The sequence below is a fragment of the Eumetopias jubatus genome, unplaced genomic scaffold, assembly GCF_037043125.1.
Source record: "Eumetopias jubatus isolate StellerSeaLion01/CBP00866 unplaced genomic scaffold, mEumJub1_p1.0 scaffold_10, whole genome shotgun sequence".
Taxonomy (NCBI): Eukaryota; Metazoa; Chordata; class Mammalia; order Carnivora; family Otariidae; genus Eumetopias; species Eumetopias jubatus.
This window is the reverse complement of record NW_028274816.1, coordinates 85,823,818-85,839,595: the sequence shown is the minus strand read 5'-3', so window position 1 is coordinate 85,839,595 and position 15,778 is coordinate 85,823,818. Positions and strand designations below refer to the sequence as shown.

Here is a 15,778-nt window from a genome sequence, read left to right as displayed (position 1 = left end):
TGTTTTTACTGGTGCCACCCTGCAGGCCTCGAGATAACGCACTACTTCCCCGTCCCTCCGAGTGAGACCTGGGAAAAATGCCATTCCCTTCTTCTCTCAGCAGAGCTGGGACAGGCTGGAATTTTCAAGTTTTATTAAAACTCAAGGAAAAAGCAAAAGTGTCCCTAAGAACCCTGAGCAGGGGGGTGGGGGGGATGGGGTAACTGGATGATGGGCACTATGGAGGGCATGTGACGGATGAGCACTGGGTGTTCCATACAACTGATGATCACTGACCTCTACCTCTGAAACTAATAATACGCTCTGTTAATTGAATTTAAATAAATAAAACAAAGAGGGGCACCCGGGTGGCTCAGTTGTTAAGCGTCTGCCTTCGGCTCAGGTCGTGGTCCCAGGGTCCTGGGATCGAGCCCCGCATCGGGCTCCCTGCTCCGCGGGGAGCCTGCTTCTCCCTCTCCCACTCCCCCTGCTTGTGTTCCCTCTCTCACTGTGTCTCTCTCTGTCAAATAAACAAATAAAATCTTAAAATTAAGTAAATAAAAAATTAAAATAAAGGAAGAAAAAAGAAAAAAGAACCCCGAGCAGCCCCACCCCGTGGCTTCCAGCCTGCCACAGGCAGGGCCAAGCAGCGCCTGTCTCCTGTTCTGTGGCCCCTCTGACCGGGGCTGGGCTGTAGCTGGGGCCCGGGTCAAACTCAGGTTCAGTGTCTCGCACAATGCGCGGCTCACATCAGGGGCCCGGTGGAGGTGTTGACTGAACGACGTGACAGATGGACCAGGCTTGCCTATGCCTGGAAGGGGGAACAGCGCACACCACCTCGGGTGGCGTGACTCAACCCTGGGCCCGGGCCGCAGGGAGAGGAGTGGAGAACGCAGTGGGACAAGGCCACGTGGGGGGGTAATAGCCGAAAGAGCAAGAACTAGATCACGAGGCACCAACATCAACAGGTCTCACAACTGACGCCACTGAGCAAAAAAAGCAAACTACCGGTGATGTGTACAATGACGGGCTGTTCACATAAGACGAGTCACACAAAATAATGTTTCTGGTGATGCAGGAGAATGTGAAGATATAAAAAAAGGTCTTCTGTAGGGAGACCCACAAAACTCCTAAAGTCATGACGCCTAGAGGCTGGGTGAGGACTGGTCAAAGGCAACTTTAGCTTTTTCAGTAACGCTCTAATATTTCAAAAGAACAGCACTCAGGTAACAACTGTGTACCTTTAAGAGCAGGGGGAAGAGAACACCCCGTGTGGTCTAGACAAGCGTGTGGGACCTGCCCCCTCCCCCGACTGGGCCTGTCTCCTGCCCTGTAAGCAGCGTGGGTGGCCTCTCAGGTGCTGCTCAGTCCTGGGGCTCCAGGAGCCCAAAGCCAGCCACCTCCACGGCACCAAGCACCCACGCAAGCACGGCCGCACCTGCCCGCACCAAGCCCATGCCAGGCTACTTGCCATTCTGTCCTCGAAAGTCTTGACCATGATGCCATCGGGCAGCGAAGTAGCCAGCAGCGCCATCTCCTTCCGCACCGTGCTGAAGAACTTCTTGGCTTCTGGAGGCTGGAACTCAATTTTCTTAAAAGAGTGATTTGCTAGAAGGGGAAAAAAGAAGGGTCAATCCCTAATGGCAAGACCTGAGAGCTCTATCTGGAAAGATAGCTGCCGCCCTTGGGAAGCGTGGGCCCGGAGGGAGCAGCTGCTGGGTGCGCTCCCCGGACAGGCGAGTAACCCCACATGCCTCGCACCCACTAGCCTGGCATCCGCACCAGTGGCCACACCAGGGAAATGGTTTCCTCCCCTCAGGCGGCAGCTGGGTGCTGGGAGGGGACCAGCCCCGACAAGGTGAACTCACAGGGCGCAAACTCCAGCACTGAGAAGACCTCGCCCTTAGCACTGGTGAAGGTGACTCCAGGCTTGCCACCGCACTGCTGACAGAGTACCGGGGTCTCGCTGGGCCACTCGGCCTTCACCGGCGACTGCCCCTCGGGCTTCTCCTCCCTGCGCTCTGTGTCCGGCATTGCCTCCATCTTCTCCTCCTCTGCAATGGCCACATTGTCCAGGGTCTTCTTGAGATTTTCCTGCAGTTTCTTAATGTCATCTAGAAACTTCTTCTCCCGAGTGGGCTTCTCAGGCTCCACTGTGGGGGAGGTGGGGGAGCCCGTCAGAAGCTGCTCCACGGTCATGTTCTTGAGGCTCTCCAGGATCTTGATGGCCTCTTTCAACTCGCGGAAGCTCTTTGGGGGCCCGTCCTTGCCAGCCTTCTCCATCAGCCCAGCCACAGGGGCAGCCATGGCCACAGCCCCCTGAATGGCGGCCGTGGCGGCCTCTTCGCTGATCACCACCCCCTTGTCTTCCTCTGGGGCTGCCGGCTGCTCAGTAGGTGGGATGGGGGGCTCCTCGATCTTGGGGTGCTCATCCTCCACCAGCCCGTTGTCAGTCTCCCAGCTGTCACTGTCGTCTTCCCACTCATCTGAGGATGCCCCGCTGGTGCTGCCTTCCACCGAGTCATAGTCTGACTCCTCAATCTCAGACTCAATGTTGTACAAGTGCTGGGGGCAGATGGGCACAGGCAGTTCAGAGAGGCTCTACCGGGCTCCGGGGTGGACCCCAACCCTCAGAGCTGATGGTGACGGGGTGTGCTGAGGCCTCAGCGGGCCCCCTCCACCCTTCTCCCCCTTCCTGCTCTGGACTCTGCAGTTGGGCCTCTCCTTCGAGGTGGTCCCTGGGTCTCTGGGAGGTGCCTCTGCCTGCCCCACACCCGCCAGCAGGGCTTGAAGCCCCAGCCAGCAGCCAAGGGCTGTTCTGGCCTCCTCTGCCCCTGTGTGTACAGGCTACTATTAGCCCTTGGTGGCAAATCCAACCCCACCCCAGGGGATTCAGGTCAGCCACCTCTGTGGGGCTGCACTGGTAGCTGAGAACATGCAATAGGAGGGGGAGGTTCGGCAGAGCTGGCCTGTGTCACATCCTGTTCCCGTATTCCTGGAATGGCCGCCCGGACGAAGGGGTGAGCCACTCCCTCCCCACCCCTTGAGGGGCCAGGAGAGGGATCTGGGAGTAAGGATCAGCTCAAACAAGGGGGCAAAGAAACGGTACCGAGAACAGCTTAGCTGGGACTGGACTGGGGCCAGCTCTTTTCCTTTCTCTTCCTGATCTGGGGAAGTTTTCCTAGAAATGTTCCTAGAGGAAGTAAACTGCGTTTCTTAGCATAGTGAGATGGGGCTGCAGAAAACCCGGAAGGCTTGTGACAACCTGCACACATCTGGCAACCTGGGGAGCCTTCCAGGTGGGGCAAGACTACAGGCCAGCTATGGGCTGCCCCTCTGCTCTCCTGCCTCCCCCCCACCGCCCCCACCCCCGCCCAGAGCGTGGCATGTAATACCCCCTTCCTCTCAGGCTCTCCCTGAGACCCAAACACCCAAAAGAAGAGACCCTCACCAGGAAGATCTGAGAGCCTGCCTGTCCTCCCATTCCTTGAGCAGGGACGGGAGACAGGCCATGGCTCCCAGCCCAGCTGCCACGGTTGTGAGCCAACTGGTCTGGGTCTGCGCAGGGGCTCACCTGGGGCAGAATGATGGTCTTTGAGTTGTCAGCCCACACCACCTCCACCTTGCTGCTGACGTCCACACGGGCCACCTGGCCAACTGATGGCTGCAGGGCAAACGGGACAGGGTCAAGGGAGCAGCTCTCTGAGGGGTGAGGGCCAGAACACTTCCAAAAGGGAGCTCCGGCAATGGGTGACAAGGGGGAGGCCATAAGAAGGGAAGGAACGTGGGTGCCAGCCAGAGGCCACACGTGGTGAGCAGCTCAAGTGTGGGACCCTCTGGTTCCCACATGGGCAGTCAAGGACACAAGCCCCTATAACTCCCTTCCTATGCTAGCGTTCTGCTCCCGCCGGACGTCCTGCCCCTCTCAGGATGGGGTTCCTGCCCTGGGACTTTTGTTCCTACTCTTCTTCTGCTTGACCCCACACCATGTTCCCATCCTCACCAAGGCCCAGCTCACACGCCACCTCCCCAAGCCTCTCCTGTGCCCCTACAGCACTCAGGACAAGGAGCTGGACTAAATGGAGCAGCTGCATGAAGTCTGATCCTGACCGGCAGGCAGATCCCTAGGAGGCACTTGAGGCAGCCGTGGAGCCGAGGACTTGCAGGTCTGGTCTCCTGGAGCCACCTGGTGGCAGCTCCAGGGACTGCAGATGCTGCACGGGAGGCAGAGCAGGGAGAGACCCCCCCCTCCCCCAAGCCCCCGGTACTGGTGCGGAGGCATACCTCATCCTCCTTGTGAGGAACTCCATCCTCGGTATTGCCAATGCGGATGACGATGTCGGTCGTGCGGAACCGGAAGTCAGGGTGGTCAGCAATGTCATAGACGCTCACGTCTTCCTCTTCTCCGATCAGCTGGAGGATAGGATGGGCTGTCATGAGCCCCGGGGCCTTAGAGCCAGCCCACCCCGAAGAAGCAGGGGCCACACACACTCACCTCCACGTCATCCCCACTTGGCCGCAGCTTGAACCACTTCACCATGCAGGTTCGGCCCACGTGGTCCCCAGACTGCACCACGCCGTAGACAGCGGGGTCTGGACAGCTCTGGACTGGGGAACCAGAGGAGGAACCATCTAAGGAACCGTGGTGGTGCTGCCTGCAACCCCCCAGACATCTCAACCACAGCAGGGCACAGAACCCCAGTGTTCTCTGGCTAGGCTGAGGGAGGCCGGAAAAGACCGTCCTAGGCCTTGAAAAAGCGAGTCATCTTTGAAGGGGGAGTCTCCTCCCTGCCCCTAAGACCTCTGGCCCCATCCTTTCCAAGCCCTGCCCAGGCCCTGAGCTGGGCGGCCTTCTAGAGCCAGCACTACCTCGCTTGTCCACCACGAAGTCTCCGGGGCAGAATTCGTTGTTGTCCAGGTGGTGCACGGGAAAGAGGTCGTTGGAGCGAATGTTGCACTCCACGGAGCCATCCTGCCACATGACATCTGCCGAGGTCATGGTGGTCACCACCTCCACGGCCACCCTGCAGGTGCGGTGCAACCAGCCAGCCAGGCCGCACAAAACAGGCAGGAAGGAAGACAAACAGATCCATACGTGCTCACCTACACCTCCCGTGCCCTGCGACCTCCTCTGAGAAAGGTCTCATTTGAGAGAGCTCAGTGAATGTGGTCCCAGAGGCCAGACTCGGGGCCGGTGCCCCCAGGCCACCCACCGCCCCACTCTCAGATCTCTCCTTTCCACCCAGGCCAACCCCGGGCACCTACACCGCCTCGGCTGGGCATCCCTGAGCCTGAAGAGGGCCTGCAGAGAGAGTGAGTGAGTGAGTGAGTGAGTGAGTGAGTGAGTGCTGCGTGCAGGCGCCAAAGGGAGAGCCTCAGGCTGGACACTCGGCCAGGAGGGAGAGGGCGCCCTCTGGGTTTACCTGTCCCCTGGCTTAAAGTCCCGAGTGATTTTATTCTTCTTCCGCTTGTGTTTTCGCTTTAAGTTCTTGATAGACAAGGGAATGCTCTTTTTTCTACTCGTGCCGCTGCCGCTCTGGGAGGAGGTGGTGGAGCTGGCGGAGGAGGTCACTGAGCTGGTGTCGTCCGTGTCGTCAGCAGCCTCGTCATCCGCGTCCTGCTCTGCCGAGTGCAGCCTGTCGTCTCCACCTTCCTTCAGCAGGAAGGGGGGCAGCTGCTCACCCACGTCCTGGGCCTCCTCTGAGCCCTCGTCCTGCATTTCCACTGGGCTGGCGGACCCATCAGGCGTCTCCTCGGGGCTGACGGACCCTGTTTCACTCTTGGCTTTGGCCCCTTTCTTTCCTGGGTCCTCCATGGAATGGTCTCTGGAGCACTGGGTGTCCGGGGAGCAGGACATGATCCTCACAACCTGCTTCTTCAGCAGGCGCTTCACCTGTGCGGGCAGAGCAAGGAGGACAGGGGCTGTGGTGGCCCTGCGGCTGTGGGGCCACCACAGCCCCAACCTGGGCATGTGGAACACGCAGGCAGCTTGGGGGGAGAGGGGCAGCTATACACACCTACGTGGCCTGCAAGGGTGATCAGGGCTGCCCCCCAAGGCCTAAAGCACAGACTGTCCTTCCTGGCTGTGGAAATAGCTCAAGGCCAGTTCCTCAAATGCCCACCGATCCCAACCCCAAGGACATACCTTCTTGGCCATAGAGCCCTCCCCCTGGGCGCAGTGTTTTTCTGGACATTCACAGGCAATCTTGGCCGGCTCTACCTTGGCTGGGAAGACATACAGACAGCGCTCCCCAAGCTGCCGCTGAGCATGGTCAAAGCATCCGAGACGCTTCACCCTGGGAGGGAGAGGAGAAGTGGGGACTGGGCCAAGGATGATCTCAGCGCCCCCCCCACCCCCCACCCCCCGCATCTATGACTCTGGCCAAGAGACTTGCTCAGGGCACGCTGCTGCGCTTGTTGGAGTGGGCACGCTGGAGCCACTCACCTGCCTAGGTTTTCCTGGGTAATGACAGAGGGTGGGGGGCTGACGCTGTCCGTGCCCCCTGGACAGAAACTCTTGGTAATCCATGTGACTTTTAGCTCTACAACCTGCACCTGGGGATGGTGGGTGGGACAGGGCCTTAGTCAGCAGCTTAACTGCTCTCTTAGTTAAGCAGCTGCCCAGAGCCCACCTGACCTCCGGAGCAGGAAGTGGGTCATCACAGCATAGCCCCAAGCATGACACCCCCAGAGGAGGCCCCACCTGTAACAACTACAGCCTCACCCCAGGGACTACCACCACGTCAGGGCCCAGCCGATCTGCCACTTGCCATGGTCCCACCTTGCTCCGTCTGGGTTGGTCAGGCTGGGGGTCATCTGCCTAGCAGTCACCCCATGACCACACCCTGGCTTCCCTTTATTTAGAGCCCTTTCAGATCAACAGGGCTAAGGCGCAGGGCTTAGCCCTCGGAGCAGACAGCGAAGGAGTGGGCAGAAGCTCAGCTCCAGGGCATGGAGGCTGAGGACACAGCCCCACCCCAGCCCCTACCTCTTCCACCACCACTCGGAATTTGCTCTTGGTGCTGAGCACAGGCTTGACCCCTGACAGCCACTGGACACTAGAGAAGATCTTGGCGGGGCCAATGAGCACCTGGCCCGGGTAGAAGCCATAGGAGTCATCAAAGAAGAGACCCTGCAGGGTTTGGGGCCAGAGGAAAAGTCCTTTTGAGTGGCGCCTCCTTGAAGGCCAGTGCTCTCTGCATCCACCCCTCCCTCACCTCACACCTGCACACTCCCCCACCTCCCCAAGCTGAAACAGACCCTAGGGCTCCAGAGCAGCACGTCTCAAACCTAAAGTGCATATAAATCACCCAGAGAGCTTGTGAGAATGTACATTTTCCTCATTCTAACACGCTCTCAGGCCATGTCAATGTTGTCGGTCAAGGGTGACACTTAGAGGGGTCTAGAGGGCAGCAGTCCCCAAACCTGTTTGATCATGTAACCCCTGCCCCATACTTATTTATAACTTATGGTCATACATGACTGTTCCAAAATATCATAATGTAACAACATAGTATCCAGACTCTAATACCGAAGAATGGATATTTTTTAAAGGGTGAGAACGAGTTAACAAAATGCAAAGAAAAGTTCCAATACCTTCCGCCTACACCCAGACTTTTAGACCTTCTGGTGCATACCCACCCCTTTTGTAGGAAACCACTCTGCCTAGAAGCAGCGTTTGCTTAGCCTGGGCTAGCCAAGCTCTTTGCTAAGCAGTCCTCCTTCCTGTGCAGCCCAGGGGGCAAAGGAACATGAACCCTGTCCCCCCAAGCCTGCCCCCCAAGAAGCCTGCCTGGGTGGGGCACACGTACAGAGTCGCTGACATGGGGGCAGACATCGTAGAGCTTGGCGCCATCTTCTGTGTTCATGGAACACCTGAAAGAGTGAGTAGGGGTTCGGTTCACTGGGCACAATGACAGAGTCTCAGGGGGGGACGTGGCCACTGGACACACTGTGGTGCCGACCAGTATCAAAAGGAGTTATCCAGAGGCATCGGTATGCTGGCAGGCCCTAAAATGGTGTGCTTCATCCCCCACCCACAGCTCAGCCTCCGCATTCACACAAGTAACTCCCGCAAAACAAACAAGACCCTAACCCACATGGGAATGCTCACTACCATTAAAAAGTGTCTAAAATAAAGCATCAGGCCCTAACAGATACTCTAAATGAGGCCAGGGAGACAGGAGACCAGCCCAGCGTCGGGCCTGGAGTGCCTGCAGCACATGTCATCCGGGGCCCGGGAGAAGACACCCTCGGCCCCTCCTCCCCGGGTGGCCCTCGCCCAGCGTGGGCCCGTACAGTGAGCTGTGTACCTGGCACCGTTGGACAGCTTCAGAATGATCTGGTTCTTTAAGTCGTAGACCTTCCCCAGCCAGCAGTCATAGGCAATGTAGTCCCCATACATGAAGGGCTGCAGACCGAGGGAATCGGGGTGTGAGAGACGGCAGGCAACACTGGTGTGCAGCGCACCAATTCCTCTCTGCCCCGAGACACGGGAGGTGGGATCCCGATGGCTTACTGCCTGGGACAGCCGGCCAGCAGCCGGAAGAACCGGCTTCCCCCCGAGAGTTCTGTGCTGCAGCCCAGCTCCCCTTCCCAGGGTGGAGGCGGCAGCAGCGGGGGGCTGCCTTGTGGCAACCAGAGGGTCGTGCGGAGGCTTCAGGGCCTCCAAGGACACAGGAGCCTCGGGTGGGAGTGGGCTGTGGAGGCGGCGGGTGGATGGTGGTTAATGGACAAATAAGTAAAGCGATAATTAATAAACTGAGGATATCAAGAGCCAGGTTCCTCACTGCTGGGGAAGGTGCTCACTGGTACAGAAAGGGGGAAGGAGACGAACCCACGTATTTTCCTGTGTATGTAGAGAAAGTACTGCCGCGCGCAGACGCGCCCGTGTGCGCACACGCATGCGTTTCCTGTGCTGTCCTGAGAGGCCCTGTAGCCCTTTCAGTACCGACGAGCACACCTAGCGTACATCCCGACCTCAGTACCGACGAGCACACCTAGCGTACATCCCGACCTCAGTACCGACGAGCACACCTAGCGTACATCCCGACCTCAGTACCGACGAGCACACCTAGCGTACATCCCGACCTCAGTACCGACGAGCACACCTAGCGTACATCCCGACCTCAGTACCGACGAGCACACCTAGCGTACATCCCGACCTCAGTACCGACGAGCACACCTAGCGTACATCCCGACCTCAGTACCGACGAGCACACCTAGCGTACATCCCGACCTCAGTACCGACGAGCACACCTAGCGTACATCCCGACCTCAGTACCGACGAGCACACCTAGCGTACATCCCGACCTCAGTACCGACGAGCACACCTAGCGTACATCCCGACCTCAGTACCGACGAGCACACCTAGCGTACATCCCGACCTCAGTACCGACGAGCACACCTAGCGTACATCCCGACCTCAGTACCGACGAGCACACCTAGCGTACATCCCGACCTCAGTACCGACGAGCACACCTAGCGTACATCCCGACCTCAGTACCGACGAGCACACCTAGCGTACATCCCGACCTCAGTACCGACGAGCACACCTAGCGTACATCCCGACCTCAGTACCGACGAGCACACCTAGCGTACATCCCGACCTCAGTACCGACGAGCACACCTAGCGTACATCCCGACCTCAGTACCGACGAGCACACCTAGCGTACATCCCGACCTCAGTACCGACGAGCACACCTAGCGTACATCCCGACCTCAGTACCGACGAGCACACCTAGCGTACATCCCGACCTCAGTACCGACGAGCACACCTAGCGTACATCCCGACCTCAGTACCGACGAGCACACCTAGCGTACATCCCGACCTCAGTACCGACGAGCACACCTAGCGTACATCCCGACCTCAGTACCGACGAGCACACCTAGCGTACATCCCGACCTCAGTACCGACGAGCACACCTAGCGTACATCCCGACCTCAGTACCGACGAGCACACCTAGCGTACATCCCGACCTCAGTACCGACGAGCACACCTAGCGTACATCCCGACCTCAGTACCGACGAGCACACCTAGCGTACATCCCGACCTCAGTACCGACGAGCACACCTAGCGTACATCCCGACCTCAGTACCGACGAGCACACCTAGCGTACATCCCGACCTCAGTACCGACGAGCACACCTAGCATACATCCCGACCTCAGTACCGACGAGCACACCTAGCATACATCCCGATCTCAGTACCGACGAGCACACCTAGCATACATCCCGATCCTGGCTGTTAAAGCACCATTCTCCTCTGAAAGGAACCAAGGCTCTTTGGACAAATGATTCCAGGGCTGGATCCGGAAAGGTAGAAAGTAAGAAAGTGCTTAAAATGGGAAAAAAAGAAAAGAAAAAAAAAAAGATGGGGGTACGTCAAAAGGACACAGATGTAAGCTCGAAGGGGCTCTTACCAGCCAAATCTGGGATAATTTAAGCAACAAAACAAATAATGGTAGTCATGGATTACAACTGATTGGCCAATACAGGAATCTGAGTCCACACGGATGTAAAAAACAAATGACTACATAAATGAGGCTGAAGGAGCAGCTTTTCCACAGAATGCCGAGTCCTAAAAATGAGGAGGAACACCGGCTTCGTACAGGCCCCTCAGGGACTGTCAGAGCACTGGCTGCCAGGGCTGGGCGGGGGGGAGACAGGGGCTAACAGAGGCCAGGGCCAGCAGATCAGGGTTTCACAAGTGACAGATGACTGCCGCAATCCAGAAGCACCTCCTCACAAAGCAGAATCACTTGCAAAGGCCTGAGAGGGGACTTCGTGGGGAGGTGTGGCCGACACCAACAGGATCAGAGTGAGTAGCCACCTGCTCCCGGTGTGGCCACCGGACGTGCGGGGCCAGGAAGAGCTCAGGGTGTCACTGGGCAGGCCTGCTGAGGACGCAGGTGCCTCAGGCTGGTCAGGAGGCGCCGTCACAGAGCTCCACGCTCAGGGTCAGCCAGTGGAATGTACCAGGGTGTGGACGACAAAGCAAGACTGGGGAGCAGTTCCAGATGAGGAATCAGAGAGCTGACAACTAAATGCAAAGTGTGTTCCTGAATGGAATCCTGGATCAGAGAGGGAGAAAGGATATTGCTGGGGCAGCTGAACGGGGTCTGTGGATGGGGCAGCCGAGCACAGTGCTGACTTCCTAGACCGGGGGCCGAGCGCTCCTGTTTGCAGGAAGTCCACGGGGCCACGGGGCCATCTATCTGTAGCCTGCTTCCCAAGGTTTCAGAGAGAAGAGCAGGGAGCGAGAAGGAAATGTGGGGAAGGGAGGAGGGTGATGGGGCAAATGGAGGGAAAGGCTCACAGCCAAGGAGCCTGATGACGCAGGGAGCACAGGAACTCACAGTTTTTCCCGAGTTTGAAATCACTTAAAAAAGAAATTAAGGAAGAAATTTGTTTTTAAAAAGAGAGCGTTAGAGAAGAAACGGAACGAGGTAATGAAAACCATACCAGCCAACTACGCTGGAGGCACAGGGATGTGTCCCGACCTCCTGTCCCGATGGCCTCCTCGCAAGAGGCGCCACTCGGGTACACACAAGCGGACCTGCCACAGGGGCCTGCCCGCGAGCTGGGAAGGTGCAGCACCGGTGTGCGGCCAGAGACCACCGGAGAGCCGGGGGACGTTCGAGGAGGGCGGGCAGATGGGGCTGCTCACCCAGATGTGCTGGAGGTCCTTGCTGTTGACGGGGTAGATGATGCAGTTGGTGCCAATGAGCTTGACGGCGCAGTCGATGCTGACGTCTATCACAGTGCCACACTGACTGTCCTGGGGAGGAGAAGGCATCCAGGCCCCGAGCAGGCGCACAGCACCAGCCGCCAGGGAGACCCAGCCCAGACAATCCCCAGGCCACCCCCGCACCAAGACTCACGGTGGATCGCATGTGCCGGACCACGTCCCGGGGCACCACGGAGCGGTCCTCTAGTTTCAGCTGAGAAAGAGAACACAGTGTGACACAATGGCCTCTGACGTCAAAATATAAGCCGCATTTTTCTCCCAACTTCTTACCCAAGTGGTAACATGCGTAGAGCTGAACGCACAAACCCCAAGTGCGGCTTCGGCAAGCACCACACACGGCTCCGATCGCGCCCCGACTGAGAGGCAGAACTGCAGGCACCACCCCACCCCCGAAGGCAAACACTGTGATGACTGAAGGTAACTGCGACCATATGGAGAAGTGGGGCTAAATGGCAGATCGTAGAAGCCCTCAGTTAAATTACGGGGTCAGTAGCCCCTCATACAGCGAAGCACTTTGCTAGGAGTGAAATCCTTTTTCTTTCTCCAAGTGCCGGCCCAGCCCCTGCTGCTGAGCACTGAGTAGAGGGCCGGAGGAGGAGCGTGACACGGGGCTGTGCAGGTCACCCCGAGGCCCGCTATCACCCGACGCGACCTTCTAATCTGGGCCACCCTTTCTGGCCAGCGGCAGCCTGCTCCTTATCTGCGGCGCTGCAGAGGACCGCGGGCGGGGGTGAACCCTCAGGATGGCCAGCTGGGGAGCCCAGCCAAACGCACGGCGAGCACCTGACCCATCCCTCCGCAAACATCCCGCAGCAGCGGCCTCCGAGGACAGCCGGGCCTCTCGAGAGCTGTCCCCTCCCTCTGCCAGGCACCGGGGCCCCCTCCAACGGCCCAGGCGGAAGACGGTTCTCCACCAGGCCAGCGTGTCTTCCTCGCTGGCTCCGTAAACCGGGGGGCTGCTGCTCTGGAGTTCTTCATTGAGCCGTAGTACCGGGTGAGGCTCTGTGACTGCCCACCTCCTCTGGACGGGCACCCCCACCATTCCAAACCACAGGGATGCAAGAGCTGTCCTATCAACCAAAAGCCAACCTAAGACTCCTCAAGATCACTGCCCCCACTCCAAAGCCTGGGCCATGGAAAGGTGGCCACCATGAAAAGAGAATGGAGACACTAAAAAGGAAGACACTGGCTCAAGGTCCCTGAAATTGTGGCAATGATGGCTAAGACAGCCCTGCCAGCAGGAGGCTATGACTTACAAAAAACTAAAGGGGAGGGGCCCCGGGGGGGGCTCAGTCAAGAGCATGTGACTCTTGATCTTGGGTCCTGAGTTCAGGCCCCATGCTGGGTGTAGAGGTGACTTAAATAAAGAAAACCTTAAAAAACCCCAACAAGTAAAGGGGGGAAGCAATGGGCTCCAGCACTGACCAGCAACAGAAACTTTCCTACGTGGGAACATAAGCCCACGATCCAGACAAGAGTGAGCCCAGGTGTTAGACTCAGGGGTCCTTGAGCCGGACACTTAGACATGTCAGCTCCGAAACCTCAGGCAAATCGTTCACATCCACATGTACAAAATGCGGTCGAACAGCCATCTTGCAGCAGGTGAGGGGATTAAGGCAATGAAAGCGAAGACGATCCCAGGGCGCCTGGCACACAGTTAGTGCTCAGCAAATGCCAGATGTGATCACTCCACCTGACTCCACTGTCCCCCAGGCCACAGGCTGGAGACCCTCTGAGTTCAGGCTGTTCTTTGCTCTGCTCAAAGATCCCAGGAGTCTGGGAGGACCCACAGGGAGCTCTGCTAAGGGCCTGCTGGGATGAGGGTGGCACTTTTCTAACTCAAAGAACTTCCTATCCCCTGACCCTCTGTGCCCAAAGCTCTGGTCTGGGACACGGTATTTTCAGTGCTGTCCCACCCTATCTCAAACCTCTGCCCCCATTTTAGACTTCAGAAAGCCACAACTGCAGGTCTTTCCAAGTTGCCATAGAAACCAAAGTTGCAGTGCCAGGAAATCCAATGGGAGAGGGACTGTGTTGTGCGGGGCAGGGGGGGATGCCAACCTTGGTGTGAGTTGAGATCTCAGGCACAGGCTGCCTCGCCTGCTCAGGGATCCCTGAGAAAAGCCCCAAGTTGAGTCTGCAGATCGTGTCCCCAACCGGGGGTCTGTGTCGGTCCCTGACAGAGCTGCAGGGGAGTGGCACAGGTACAGATCCTGAATCGATGGCACACTGCCCAGACTCACAGCACCCTGGCCGTGGGACACTGCTCCTGAGTGTGCAGGGGAAACTGAGGCTCCCGCTGTGAGGCCGAAGCAGGAACAACGCACTAGTGAAGGCTGGCATCACCGGAAGGCCAGAAGCAGGGTAGCAGTTCAGTGTTCTCGGGAGAGGGGGTCTGGTTAGCAAACTCTGTCCTCTGGACCTGTGCCTGGCCTTTTGCCAGAGTCCACTCCACCATGAGGTTTGGTCTTCAGGCTCTTCTAACAACCTTCCACAACAAGGAGGGACATTTCTCCAAAGCCCTGACAATGCTGGGAACGGAGCAGAGTTAAGCAACAAGGAGAAGAAAGGGGTGTGCTGGCCATGGCCACTCTTCTGACTATATTGCCCTCCCTTGCGAATTTCAGAAAATGAGAAGAGAGTGTCTAGAAGGGCTCTGAACAACTTGCAAGGCTCTCCCTTATCTTTCACCACTTTCCTTCCCAAATCCCTATGTCCCACGCACACAGGGCACTACTTTTGTCCACACAAGCCAGTCCTCTGCCATCTGTGTGCCTCTCCACTGCACAGTTCCTTCCAAACAACCCCTCTCCTCTCCCCGTTCCCATCATGTGCTACCTGCCTCACGAAGGCTCCCCATATCCCCAGTCTGGAGGGCACCGCTGTGCTCCTGGGGGCTCAGGAGCTCGGGAGCTCAGGCGTCCTCTGCCTACAGCAACTGGTGCTTATTGCGTGTCAAGCAGTTTTCTTGGCACTTCGTGTGTTTTAGCCATAGTGCTATGAAGTATACTATTACTGTCATCCCCATCTTACAGACAAGTGAACTGACATGGAGAGAAGACCAGAAACTTGTTCACGGTCACACAGCTCCACACAGGTGGACCTTGACTGGAACTCAGGCGGTCTGGCTCCAGAGGGCCATTCTCTTAACTATATAACGAGCTCATCCCTCCGCGGAGCTGCAGAGATAAGAGCGGAGTAAAACATATTCCTGGCGGGTCCACACGTTGTAAAAGACAGTGATTCTTAGGCATTCAACGCTCTATTCATTTCTGGGATGGAAGAGGTCAGGCACCCAGACAGCAGGGGCTGGAGGCCAGCACGAGGGGGCGCTGTGCCTGCTCTACGAAAACGCGGGATTCTGGAGCTCCCCTAGTCCCCTAACACAGCCATGTTTTTCTGTTAGGTGCACTCTGACTGCAGTTAAAAAACAAAACAAAACAAAACAGTTTCCAGAGTGGGATCTGAGGTGGGGGATGGGTAGATTTCAACTGTCATTACTGGCTCTAGAATGCGGTGGTGACTATCAACAATTCTTGAGGGACAGTGTGGCTGTCAGAGGATCCTGAGCAGGAAGAAAGTTACCATACCAAAATGTTAACGTGTCTCTCAGTGAGAAGGAACTATGGCTGGCTTTTAGAGGGGGCATGCGTTATTTCAGACAATTTTGGGACGTGACTGTGGGACCTCTTTTGTGGGGGCCCCTGCCTGCTCTGGAAACAAGCAGCCGACACCACCGCTGCCCTCCAGGGACAGGGATGCTGGCACTGCTCTGGAGGAGGTGACTCATCCGAACAACGATGACTGAGCACCTCCCACTGCCAGGCGCTGGGGACACAAGTGCCTGCTGCTCTCACAAAGCTTACATTCTAGCGCAGTGGAGGAGCTGCACATGCGCGCGCGCACACACGCACGTGTAAACGTGCGCGCAGGCACGCACACACACGCACGCGTGCAAACACGTGCACGCACAAATGCACACACACGCATGCACGCATAAACGCACACGCACAAACACGCATGCATGGATAAATGCGCACGCGCAAACGCA

General features: G+C 57.6%; 1 protein-coding gene across 2 annotated transcripts in view; it reads right to left on the bottom strand.

The window, feature by feature from the left end:
• Positions 1–15,778, bottom strand: part of UBE2O (ubiquitin conjugating enzyme E2 O) — a 57,322-nt gene that overhangs the window by 3,205 nt on the left and 38,339 nt on the right. Inside the window, exons 2-15 of one of the 2 annotated variants that reach the window (XM_028112510.2) lie at positions 11,861–11,920; positions 11,647–11,757; positions 8,292–8,389; positions 7,791–7,854; positions 6,968–7,111; positions 6,425–6,534; positions 6,125–6,275; positions 5,403–5,872; positions 4,849–5,003; positions 4,475–4,587; positions 4,264–4,392; positions 3,554–3,643; positions 1,848–2,544; positions 1,451–1,587 (exon numbers count right to left, since the gene is read on the bottom strand). In XM_028112510.2, the coding sequence (XP_027968311.1) occupies positions 1,451–1,587; positions 1,848–2,544; positions 3,554–3,643; positions 4,264–4,392; positions 4,475–4,587; positions 4,849–5,003; positions 5,403–5,872; positions 6,125–6,275; positions 6,425–6,534; positions 6,968–7,111; positions 7,791–7,854; positions 8,292–8,389; positions 11,647–11,757; positions 11,861–11,920 (2,529 nt within the window). The remainder of the gene's footprint in view (positions 1–1,450; positions 1,588–1,847; positions 2,545–3,553; positions 3,644–4,263; positions 4,393–4,474; positions 4,588–4,848; positions 5,004–5,402; positions 5,873–6,124; positions 6,276–6,424; positions 6,535–6,967; positions 7,112–7,790; positions 7,855–8,291; positions 8,390–11,646; positions 11,758–11,860; positions 11,921–15,778) is intronic. The other variant, XM_028112511.2, reaches the window with a different exon arrangement.